Source organism: Cucurbita moschata, unplaced genomic scaffold, assembly GCF_002738365.1.
Source record: "Cucurbita moschata cultivar Rifu unplaced genomic scaffold, Cmos_1.0 Cmo_Scf00035, whole genome shotgun sequence".
NCBI lineage: Eukaryota > Viridiplantae > Streptophyta > Magnoliopsida > Cucurbitales > Cucurbitaceae > Cucurbita > Cucurbita moschata.
The window spans coordinates 2,057,067-2,069,852 of NW_019268551.1; the positions used below are offsets into that span (position 1 = coordinate 2,057,067).

Consider the following 12,786-nt stretch of genomic DNA (forward strand, 5'->3'; position numbering starts at 1 on the left):
TTTTTTTTTTTTTTTTTTTTTTTTAAGAAACAATTTAAAAAATATGTTATTTGCTTATTTAAATTAGTAACTAAACAACCTAAGTTACATATAAACTTATTCCCTGGTAAATCAAACACAATTTTGATAAAAAAAATCCTACAAATATATAACTAATAAATAAGATAAAATATATACTACTACCAAAAATAAAGAAAAAATATTAAACGAATATCTAAGATATAGACCGTAACTAATCATTAAAATATATTCTCTAAATATCATATCTTAATAATCACACATAAAAGTTTAGATTTGTAACTATATAGTTTACCATATATATCATATTTGTAACCTAGATATTTGTCTGTATCTTTCTATTTATTGTTATTTCCATTTATTACTCTTTCTATATTCTTGTAATTTATTTGATTATAAATAAGACAACTTTCACACCATTTAGGTGTGGTGGATTGAGCAAACATTTTCACTTCTGAAAGAGTTATTAGAATTAGTTCTTATGATAAAATCATTATAAAATAGTTTCGATTATAAGATTATTTACAAAGTTTTATCGAATTATAAATATAGTTATTCAGTTAAACCAATGATTCGTTATTGTAACATTGAACTATTAAAATTATACCGACTAAAATTTAATTTTCTTCTAATGGTAAGGTCCCATAAATATTACTTGTTAGGTATAAGATACCGGTTGAAATTAAAAGAGTAATTTATATCTCCATAAAAGGAGGTTGACACGTACAAGATTTTAATAAATTTTAAGACTAGGGAACATTTTAATAAAAGTGTTATTAAATTTAAATAATAAATGATTAATAAATTCCAACGACTTTACTCACATATTTCTTAAAAAAAATTTAACATAAAATTGTTCTAAATGAAATATATTTAACTCTAGAGTAGAAATGTTTACCGAAGTTGGGACGGGAATGGAGAAGTTTTCCACGTTTATTTATTTATTTGAGTGGAAATTGGAACGGAGATCCCAATTAATTTTTTCTATATAGGTAATATTACCGTGTAGTTTTCAATATTTAAAAAAACCATTCAAGTTTTCCAGCCATACTTGCCTATTTTGATTTGGGTACGATTTCAGCTTATTTATGCACTTCTCCTACGTCTAAACGTCAAAACCTCTATCTACGAAATTTATTGGAGAAGGTGAGATAGTTTGTAGCATTAAATTATGAGTACCACTAGCTATAAAGGCCTCACATCCTTCCAAGCCTATTTAAGAAACAAATGGTACGTTATGTTGTTGAAGGTAAGCAAAATGTGGGTTGTTTTGATAGCAAGTGTTGTTGTTTTAGTGTTTACAAAATGGGTTCATAGTTGGAGAAGGCTCAAACATTATGAAAAGCTTCCTAAAGGTTCAATGGGTTTTCCATTACTTGGTGAAAATTTGGACTTCCTTACCCCACATTCTTCTTTTGATATTGCTCCTTTCATCGAAACAAGAATGGTTAGGTATTTCAAAATCTATGCTTTTCTTTATTTTACGGTATCGATATATATATATATATCGTAAAAATGAAAGTTTAACGGCTTAATAAGCTGATTTGAGCATGACTAGCTTGTTTAGGTTATATATATCGTAAAAATAAAAGTAATGGTTTAATATGCTAACCCGAGCATGACTAGCTTGTTCAGGTTAATATTGTACTACTCGAGTTCGACCAGTACGAGTTCTACTCCTTTTTTATTTATTTATTTACTAATCGAAGGATTTTATTAAGGGTCTTTGAACCTAAATTTCAATAGTAGAAGAGAAAAATGCTTAAAATATGTCTAGAAACCCGAGAAAAAAAAAGTCAAAGTCAACTTTGAAGGGCATTTTAGTCATTATAGAGCATTTTTCCCGATGATGAATCTTTAAGTAGCCATTATAATATTTCGTGAGCCGTACTTGTAGGGATTGTTAGGATATGCTAGTATTGGAGCCTGAATATGCATGTTTATGGCATTAGATAAGCTGTTATGATAATTATAGAGTGAAGATAAAACTTGTGTCAAAAGTACCTGTGTTGGTCTAGGGGATAGTTTTCGCTCTTAGAAGCAATAAGTACATAACTTAACCATGTTGTAGGGGAATGTTGGGGCCATCAGGTGCTAGATCCAGATTTTGAATTTTGATCTGAAAATTAGACACGAGACGTTACAAATATCATCGATCAAGAGCTAGAAGTTCGAATCTCTCACCTCACATATTTCTTGTTATGTGCTAATCGGAGCGTAACCTAATAGATAAAACATTAGTAGCTTATTTAAAGTTAAAACTTTGATTCCCGAGACTCCTAAAAAATCGTTTGATAAAAAAGAGACTAAACCCACAAATTATTCTTTCTTTTTAGGTATGGACCAATTTTTCGAACAAATTTGATGGGACGACGTGCGATTGTCTCAACCGATACCAACCTAAATCACTTAATCTTTCAAGAAGAGGGTAATTTGTTTCGAAGTTGGTATCCCGATCGCCTAACGAAGATATTTGGAAGACAAAACATCCTTTCAATGCATGGCCAAAATTTTAAATCTCTAAAGAACATGATCATTAATCTTTATGGTATTGAAAGTATGAAAAAGATGGTTCGTGAGGTCGAGGCTTCAACAAAGACAAGGCTGAGACGGTGGTCGACTCGTAACATGATCGACTTGAAGGATGAGACTGCAACGGTAAGTTCACTGTACAAAGATCGACTTATTAGATATAAAATTTTTAATTTTTATAAAAATATATCAAATATTTTGTATGTGACATTCTATAAGTTTAATGATTTATTCGATATTGCAGATGATATTTGATTTTACTTCAAAGAAGTTGATTAGTTATGATCGAGAAAGTTCATCCGAGAACTTGAGAGAGAATTTTGATGTCTTCATTAAGGGTTTGATTTCCTTGCCTCTTAATTTTCCCGGAACCGCTCATCACAAGTGCAGACAGGTAACTCAATTATACTTCGGGGCTATTTTTTAGAGTTATTTTAGAATGGTAAAACATCAGATCGGGTCGATTCTATAAATGCTTGGGAACACATTTTTTACTTTCGGGTGAAATTAATTTATATTAAGGGTGTTCATATGCCAAATGACCTAAATGACTCGGATTATCCAACTCAAACTATAAAAGCTCGGTTGAGTTGAATTTTTGAAAACAAAAAATAGGTTGTTTTATAACGAGATATTGTCCTCCTTAGATTTTCTCTTTCGGGCTTCCCCTCAAAGTTTTTAAAACGCGTCTACTCTCCCGGTAAAGGTTTCTACATCCTTATAAACGGTGTTTTGTCCTCCTCCCCGACATTGTGGAATCTCATGGTTTGTGGGTTAGAACTTTTTTAATCGGGTCAACCCAACAGACTCACAAATAGGATTCACAATCCAATCTAACCTTAGTTTTAAGATTATTATGAAAATTAAGAATATTTAACGGTTTTAGCTTCTGAATATTTGACATTTGAATTTTATATATACCGTGAATTAGTTTAATTAATTAAATAATAAAAAAAAAAACGGAAACTCCATGAACCAACCAAAAAAATAGAAAGTTGAGTTATGAACCATGTTCTCCTAGTTCGAGCCACCGACTTAACCAGCTCACGCATGTTATACTAAAATTGTCAATAAGAAAATACAAGACTTCACAGTCGTTTGATGATGATTTCTCTTACTTTTTTCTCAAGAAAAATGCTCACGAATCACTCGACAAAAACAACCATAGCCCTAACGGAGTATCGTTTTGTTATTCTTCGACAGGGTAGGAAAAGAACAATGAAGATGCTAAAAAACATGCTACAAGAACGACAGGCAAATCCTAGGAAACAACATAATGATTTTTTTGATTATGTTCTTGAAGAACTTGAAAAACATGGAACTCTTCTCACTCAAGAAATGGCTTTGGACTTGATGTTCTTTCTCCTTTTTGCAAGCTTTGAAACCACTTCACTTGCTCTAACTTTAGCCATCAAATTTCTCGTCGACCATCCTCGTGTCTTGACCGAGCTAACGGTATCAACTTTAGAGCTCAATTTGACGAATCGACATACAAATGAATAACTTTTTGATACCTTCAAACGTTGTTAGGTTGAGCATGAGGGCATCTTGAAGAACAGGGACAAGGCAGATTCAGGACTTACTTGGGCTGAATACAAATCCATGACGTTTACTTTTCAAGTAGTTTCATCATATCATTATTCTCTCTTGATTCACTTGTTTCTTAATCTAACATGAGTGATGTCTTCCATTTGTAGTTCATTAATGAAACGCTGCGACTCGGAAATGTAGCTCCGTTGATCTTTCGAGAAGCATTGAAGGATGTCGAGTATAAGGGTATGAACTGAATTCGATGTGACTTATAGAAAAATGAAAAACGTTTCGATAAAATGTACTTTTGGTCCCTAAAATTTGATTAATCATACTTAATTATATTAGGAATGTTCATATGATCCGATAACTTGACTAATCTGGACTATCCAACTCAAACCATAAAAGTTGGGCTCGATTAAATTTCGGTTTGGGTTGGATTGAGTTTTTTAAAAATAAAAAATTTGTTTCAATTTGCTAATTGACATTTTTTCAGGTCAGGTCAATTTAACCGACTCGAAAATAGGGTTACAATTCAGTCCTATCATACTTTTAAAAAATGATTAAAAATATTTAACATTTGTAACCGATGTCAGTAATGTATTGTGACTAGTAAATATTTGATATTTGAATTTTTAGGATATTTTAGTTATTAATATAATATATAAGTAGAAATTTTTTAAATAATTAAAAAAACCGACAACCTAATCCAACCCAAGATTGGATTGAGTTGGGTTGAGTTAGGTTTGGTTGTGAACTTTATTCGGGTTGCTCGAGTCAACATTCTAAAAATTCGAGTCGGTCAAAAAGATTTTTTCAGCCTAACTCAACCGTACCTGTGAGTATGTGCCATTCACTTTTTGTCTCTAAATGAGTTGTGGACAACAACGGGGGCAAAGAGTATAGGACGATGACAATAGTTGTAGAAAAGAAATTAATAAAGTCACGCCACATCACATCACATTAATTAAAAAAGTTACAAAACTTACCTCAATGTCTTGTCATTTTCTCGTTGGTCAACTAACGGTCAACTTTAAGTCGAGAGGTATATTTAAAATATGTAAAATTATTGAGTTATTTAAAAAAATGGTTTAGATTAAATGAGGTTTGTACGGAGCAGGATTTGTGATTCCAGCAGGATGGATAGTTGTACCGAGTCTCTCAGCCGTCCACTTGAATCCAGAAAATTACGTTGACCCTCTTACGTTCAACCCGTGGAGGTGGGAGGTACGTTAACTTGACCCTAAGTATTAGAGGCGTACACGGGTTGAGTTAAAAAAAAGACGGTAAAAAATGAAATGGTTATTTGATACCAAATTTTTACCTTTTTGTGACAGAAATCAGATGGTGGGGCATCCAAACATTTGATGGCATTTGGTGGTGGCCTTAGATTTTGTTTTGGTGCAGAATTTGTTAAATTGCAAATAGCTGTGTTTCTTCATTCTTTACTTACAAGCTATAAGTAAGTACGTTTTCCCGAACAATTTTCATTACACGTTTTGAGTCTCGATCCTTTTCGTGAATTGGCATGACATATCAAATACGAATAGACCGACTTGATAAAGTGAAACTTTTTGAAGTATAGAGTTATAGACTATATGGTCATAATCGATAAAGTTAACCTGTTTTGTTTTCGGTTCACTCAGGTTTGAAGCAATTAAAGGAGGTAACATTATTCGAGTTCCGGGCTTACAATTTCCAGATGGTTTTCATGTTCAGATCACGGAGAAATCGTTATGCAAATAAGAGAATAAAAAAGCATTTCAGACAACTAAAGAAATGTTGGAGCACCTCTATGAAAATTAGGTCAATATTCCTGCTTTGGAAAAACGTGCAACTTTTAGTCCAAAGTGGTTTGAACTACACAACATTTCAGTTGAGTTATTATAGTTTGGACGAGGCATGCTAGAGAATATATGTTACACTACTGGTTAATATAAAGAAATATACACGTAAAGTGTTTGGATCTCTTTACAAAATGGGTGTTTATATGATTTGAGAACTCGATCAACCCGAACTACCCAACCCACATCATAAAAGTTGAGTTGGGTTAGATTCTTTTTTCGGTTTGGGTTGGGTTGAATTTTTTAAATCTAAAAATTCGGGTTGGTTCACGTGTTGATACTTTTTTGTTCAGCCAACCCGAAAATAGAGTTACAACTCAACCAACCTGTGATATTCCATATCGGTTGAAGAGGGGAATGATTTTTATAAGGGTGTGAAAACATCTCCTTAGTTGAGGGAAAATCTAAAGCGGAAAGCCCAAAAAAGACAATATCAAATAGCAGTGAGCTTGAGCAATTACAGAGCAATTACAAATGGTATCAAAACCAGACACTGGGTAATGTGCCAACGAGATCAGTTGGATTGTAAAATCTTGCATTGGTTGGAAAGGGGAACGAAACCTTACTTATAAGGGTGCGGAAACGTCTCCCGAGTAGACAAAAGACCAAACCCAAATTTTCTCACAAGGAACCCAATCCTTACCGAGAATTCCCGCCCCAATCCCTTAAAAAAAATAAAAACTTCGAAAACACCTGTATACTTTTAAAAAACCTTCAAAAACACCCGGCGCTAGTACCACATCTAAAAAATAATCGTGAACTTTCAAAACTAACATTAAAAGTAAAGAGACAATTTATGAGGTGTCCATAGACGGTTTTCATCCATACAATGACGGTAAGAATTTTTTAATATATATTAAAGTTTTCATTCTTACTCCATAACTTGAAGATCCAGAGATGTAAGCACAAAAAGAATGAAGTGATACACTATATGAACAACAGAGAGCTCACAAACACACAAATTATGTCACCCTTTTTTCTACATACACTGTTCTTTCAACTAAGAAAACATATGGAAACATGACATCATCATTAAAAAACACATTCATAGACATGTACCATGATATCAAAACAAGCCTAATCAGTTCCCACATTCCCATTTTGATGTTGGCACACAACTTAGATAATGACACCACCTGCAATGGTTGTTTCCGTTCTCCCCTCGAAATAGCATCAGCAACCCGATCGTGAACCTGTAACGACGAAGCAAGATCGTAATGAGGCTTTATTTTCATCTCTGCTGTTATCAGCATTCATCAATCAGTAGAAGTGATACACTTACCCGACAATTAGAAGAGCGAGGGCCACGAAGCATAAGATATATTGGTAAGCCTTGTGCTTGGATACAGCTCGAGAACTTGCGGGGAGATGTCGACGTTCCATCCATCCGAACTGAGGACGGAGAAGCAAAACAAACCCAAGAAGAAAGCCTGTCAAGAACCCACCAATATGGGCGAAGTTATCGACATGAGGAAGAATCCCGACAGCCAAGTTAATGGCGATGATGACGATGAGTGTGATGAGAGCTGCAGCCTGCAAGAACAATAAGTTAGCTGTTGATAACATGGTATGTTCAAATAAGATACGCACCCACCGACATTTAAACAAAGACTATGTGAGATCCCACGTTGGTTAAAGAGGGGAACGAAGCATTCTTTATAAGGGTGTGGAAACCTCTCCCTACAGACGTGTTTTAAAAACCTCGAGGGAAAGTCCAAAGAGGACAATATCTACTAGCAGTGGGCTTGGGTTGTTACAAATGATATCAAAGCCAGACATAAGGCGGTGTGCCAGCGAGGACGTTGGGCCCTGAAGAGAGGTGGATTAAGATTCCACATCGATTGAAGAGGGGAACAAGTGTCAGTGAGGACGCTGAGCCCCGAAAGGAGGTGAATTGTAAGATTCTACATCGGTAGGAGAGGAGAACGAAGCATTCTTTATAAGGGTGTGAAAACCTCTCCCTAGCAGACACGTTTTAAAAACCTTGAAGGGAAACTCGAAAGGGAAGGCCCAAAGAGGACAATATCCGCTAGCGGTAGGCTTCGACTGTTACTCATTTTTGTGTCTTCTACTAACCTTATCGGTATATATTGTCCAGTTAGTCAAGAGTTCTGATAGCATTGCACCAAGAAGCCCAAATAAAGCACCAGAGGCACCAACAGAGATGTTGTTTTGTATGAAAAGAGACGATAATATGCTTCCACCTAATCCCGAAAGCAAGTAGAGTATCCCGACCCGAACTGCGTGATTATGTCAAAAAAACAACCAGTGAGCATGAAATTTCTAAAGTAAAATGCAGGCCAAAGTAAGAAACTTGACGTACTGAATCCGAATTGTTGTTCGAGGCGGATCCCGATAAATACCAAGCTCAACATATTTGCAAGCAAATGAATGACTCCAGCATGCAGCCAAATACCAGTAATGAGCCTCCATGCTTGATGCCCATGAACTATCTTTTCCCATTCAAGGGCTCCCAGTTTCTGTAGTCTGAAATAAATAATATCAGTTGTGGTAAAAACTCAATGCCTAAAGAGTAGTCTCACGTTATTCTTTGCATTCATGTGTCTCTTCCACAAATGGTAGAGTTGAATGTGTGCAATAGCAAATACAAAGTTCAAATGCACAAGAACGTCATCGACAATTGTCATGATGTTGAAACATGATGTAACGGCTCAAGCCTACTGCTAGCAGATATTGTCCTCTTTAGGGCTTTTCCCTCAAGGTTTTTAAAACGCGTCTGCTAGGGAGAGGTTTCCACACCCTTATAAAGGGTGTTTCGTTCTCCTCCCTAACCGATGTGGGATCTCACAATCCACCCCTCTTCGGGGCCCAGCGTCCTCGCTGACACTTGTTCCCTCTCCAATTGATGTGAAGCCCCCAAATCCACCCCCTTCGAGGTCCAGTGTTCTTGTTGGCACATCGCCCGGTGTCTGGCTTTGATACCATTTGTAACGGTCTAAGCTACCGCTAGCAAATAGTGTCCTTTTTGGGCTTTCCCTTTCGGGCTTCCCCTCAAGGTTTTTAAAAGCTACCGCTAGCAAATAGTGTCCTTTTTGGGCTTTCCCTTTCGGGCTTCCCCTCAAGGTTTTTAAAACTCGTCTGTTAGGAATAGTGTCCTTTTTGGGCTTTCCCTTTCGGGCTTCCCCTCAAGGTTTTTAAAACTCGTCTGTTAGGAAGAGGTTTCCATTTGTAACGGTCTAAGGTTTTTAAAACTCGTCTGTTAGGGAGAGGTTTCCATTTTAAAACTCGTCAGTGTTCTTGTTGGCACATCGCCCGGTGTCTGGCTTTGATACCATTTGTAACGGTCTAAGCTACCGCTAGCAAATAGTGTCCTTTTTGGGCTTTCCCTTTCGGGCTTCCCCTCAAGGTTTTTAAAAGCTACCGCTAGCAAATAGTGTCCTTTTTGGGCTTTCCCTTTCGGGCTTCCCCTCAAGGTTTTTAAAACTCGTCTGTTAGGAATAGTGTCCTTTTTGGGCTTTCCCTTTCGGGCTTCCCCTCAAGGTTTTTAAAACTCGTCTGTTAGGAAGAGGTTTCCATTTGTAACGGTCTAAGGTTTTTAAAACTCGTCTGTTAGGGAGAGGTTTCCATTTTAAAACTCGTCAGTGTTCTTGTTGGCACATCGCCCGGTGTCTGGCTTTGATACCATTTGTAACGGTCTAAGCTACCGCTAGCAAATAGTGTCCTTTTTGGGCTTTCCCTTTCGGGCTTCCCCTCAAGGTTTTTAAAAGCTACCGCTAGCAAATAGTGTCCTTTTTGGGCTTTCCCTTTCGGGCTTCCCCTCAAGGTTTTTAAAACTCGTCTGTTAGGAATAGTGTCCTTTTTGGGCTTTCCCTTTCGGGCTTCCCCTCAAGGTTTTTAAAACTCGTCTGTTAGGGAGAGGTTTCCACACCCTTATAAAGAATGTTTCGTTCTACTCTCCAACCGACATGGAATCTCACAAAACCATTCATCAACAGTTATCGAGATTAAAGGAGAGACCTAGGAGAAGTATATAGTATTCAACTAAAAGGTTTCTCCAAGGAAAACCTTTTTCTAATCACAAAAGTAGAGCACAGATTATAACTTTTTCTGAGGAAAAACCTCTTCTAATGGAGTTCTACAAAGCCATTCTATACATTTGTCCATTAATGGAGGTACCCTTTTCTCACAAAGCTGAAAGATCTACTCCAAACATTTAAGTCCTTCCCTCCTGAACTCGACTGAACAAGGTAAAAGAAAAAATCCGATAAAGAAAAGGGAGAACGGCTTGGTCTATTCTTTGCTAAGTGAAACTAAAAGCTAAGCCGAGAATTCTGCATCAACAACTCAATTTGCCCGGTAAGACCAAGTCACCTTATGCACGGTTAAGCAGGTAAGCGAAGGCTCTCTCTCTCTCGCCCTATGCATTTCATTTGATCAGCAATGAGCTAGAACCCATGAGGCTATAGGTTACACAAGTGCATACAAAATACCTCAAACAAGGAAACATAAGAATCTAAAAGAACACAAGAAACCTTAACTTAAAACCAAGCAAACTTCCATGATAACAGCAACAGATTAACACAGTGATTAATGTTCATAAACAGAAAATCCCAAATGCAAACAAAACAGAGTTCATAGAAACCCAATGGCAAAATTAAACAACTCACGTGGAAGAAGAAGGACCAAACAGAGGATTCACTCTAAGAGGCTCAAAAGAAAACCGTCCAAGAAACCTGGCAACACACTCCTGAGAGCCCAGATTGTTGTGGGGACAGTTATTAACATACATAACAACAACGAACATAGCAACATTAGCCACCACGAACATAGGAACCAACCAAGAAGTCCATTGCTTCTCAGAGGCGTCTTGATAATAAGAACCTGAGTAATTCCCAGGTGGGTTGTTATTGGATTTAGTCCCTCCTCTTTCCAGATCTCGGCTACCCATTTCACTCTATCCCTCTTTTTCTCTCAATCGATCACTATATGAAGCCCAAATGAGCGATCACTTTCGCCCAAATGGGTTGGTTGAATGGAAGAAATGGAGACGGAAAAGGGGGGTTTCAGAGATTGAAGCGATGAAATGAATTGGGATTTGGGATTTGGGATTGTTTTTTTTGTTGTGAATTAGATGTTAGGCGGTGGGTGTAGGTTGGATTCAACAACCGGGGGGTTTCCAAGTTTGAATGAAAGCGGTAAGAAAAAGGAGTAATGAGTAATGGAGGTTAAAGAAACGCATTTCTTGATGCCGCTTGCTCGTGTGTGAATTGTGGAGTGGGGAATCATTACATTTCAATGATTGTTCTAAATTAAAGAACCCAATTCTTGTGTGCTTCCCATTTCCAATATATTTACAACCTTCAATTATTCAACTTTTCATCTTCTCCACTTCAAACGTTTTAAAACGTATTTTGGAAGATTTCCACACCCTTATAAATGGTGGTCAAGCAATGTGGAACATCACAATCCACCCTTTTTGAGAAACAGCGAGAAAGCTGGCACATCCTCTGGTGTATCTAGCTCTGATATCATTTGTAACGCCACAGATCCACCGCTAGTAGATATTGTCCTCTTTGGGCTTTAAAACGCCTATGCTAGGGGAAGGTTTCTACTCCCTTGTAAATGGTAGTTTGTTCTCCTCTGGACATCACAATTTATCTTTCTATTTTAAAATGATTAATTTTTTTTAACTGATTAGATTATAGTTTTTTTTTTCTAAAAAAAAAAATTAAATCACTATTTAAAAAAAAAAATCATCCAAAGCTTACAAGTGGGGATGGTTGAAATAAGTGGTGGATTAGCTCATTTTTTCTCACCTATAATTTGGATAAGAAAAATCATTCAATACCAAATTTTATAAAATAATAATAATAATTAATATCTATATATATATATATATATATATATATATTAGGGAGTGGTTTTTGTTATGATGGGTTTGGAAAGAGGTTGTAGTGGACAAAATCTTATTAATTACAATTTTAATTTTTTTTTTAATTATTTAATAATAGTTTAAATTTTTATTTATTTTTGTAATTTATTAGTAATTTTAAAAGCTTGAAAATTATATAAAGTCTCAAAGTACTTTTTTTCCCTTTTTCATTTCTTTATTTATTTGTTTATTTTTTAGAAAATATAATATCTTACTTATGGAGTTCTTTTTTTATAATTTATTTTTCTAGGGTTGTAAAAAGGTTTCTTTCGTAAGTCAATTATTAAATAAAGAAAAATTTAATAAGGTAAATAACAAAATCTTTATAAAAGAAATTAAATGTTTTTTTCTTTGACTTTGATGTTAATCCCAAGCTTTGACTTATGAAGTCTTGATATTGTTACATGTGGGAGATAATTATTATTTTTCCAATAATATATTTATTCATGTCTATAGATTAGTCATTTATTTATAAATAAATTTTAGTCAAACCTGCATAATTTTCGTATTATCGTACATATTATATACTTTTTAAAATTTCAGGGCATTAAATACTTTATACCAATTAAACTTATAATTTAATCGTTAATTATTATTCAAAAGGAAAAAAAAAATTTGTATTATTATTATGATAGGTTGAAATTTTAATGGGTAGCATACATTTCTGAAGTATTTGTATCTTTATAAAAATATTTCTAAATAATGCATTTTTTCCTTAAAAAAATGTGTTAAATATAGAATTTTTTTAAGAACGTGTTAATGACTGATATATCTACACGTTTTGAGACTGTCGATATACTTAGTGGTGAAGATAATTGGATAATTCAACTGGTTAAAACAGTTATCGACCCACAAATTAGAAGTTTATATCATTCTATCTACCTCGTTGGACTGATTTAACTAGTGATTCGACCGATCATTTGATTGATCAACGAGCAATGCATGCCCCCCCCCCCCCCCCCCCCCCCC

The 12,786-nt window shown here is 35.3% G+C and overlaps 2 protein-coding genes across 3 annotated transcripts; one reads left to right on the top strand and one right to left on the bottom strand.

Annotated features, from left to right (window-relative positions):
- The first annotated feature begins 1,276 nt into the window (after positions 1–1,276).
- LOC111431176 (cytochrome P450 87A3-like) lies at positions 1,277–5,985 on the top strand. Of its 2 annotated transcripts, none has more exons than XM_023067732.1 (9): positions 1,277–1,470; positions 2,355–2,676; positions 2,795–2,944; positions 3,754–4,005; positions 4,081–4,170; positions 4,248–4,326; positions 5,201–5,307; positions 5,418–5,542; positions 5,727–5,985. In XM_023067732.1, exons 1-9 carry the CDS (start codon positions 1,277–1,279, stop codon positions 5,824–5,826), a joined length of 1,419 nt encoding a protein of 472 aa, XP_022923500.1. In that variant the 3' UTR covers positions 5,827–5,985. The 2 variants fall into 2 exon arrangements, with proteins under 2 accessions (XP_022923500.1, XP_022923502.1); XM_023067734.1 differs by having other exon boundaries at positions 5,418–5,546; positions 5,727–5,777.
- Positions 5,986–6,778: 793 nt separating this feature from the next.
- LOC111431156 (RHOMBOID-like protein 2) lies at positions 6,779–11,153 on the bottom strand. Its single transcript, XM_023067706.1, has 5 exons — positions 10,553–11,153; positions 8,248–8,411; positions 8,001–8,164; positions 7,207–7,457; positions 6,779–7,117 (listed from the first exon to the last, which is right to left on the bottom strand). Exons 1-5 carry the CDS (start codon positions 10,831–10,833, stop codon positions 7,006–7,008), a joined length of 972 nt encoding a protein of 323 aa, XP_022923474.1. The 5' UTR covers positions 10,834–11,153; the 3' UTR covers positions 6,779–7,005.
- Between the last annotated feature and the right edge of the window lie 1,633 nt (positions 11,154–12,786).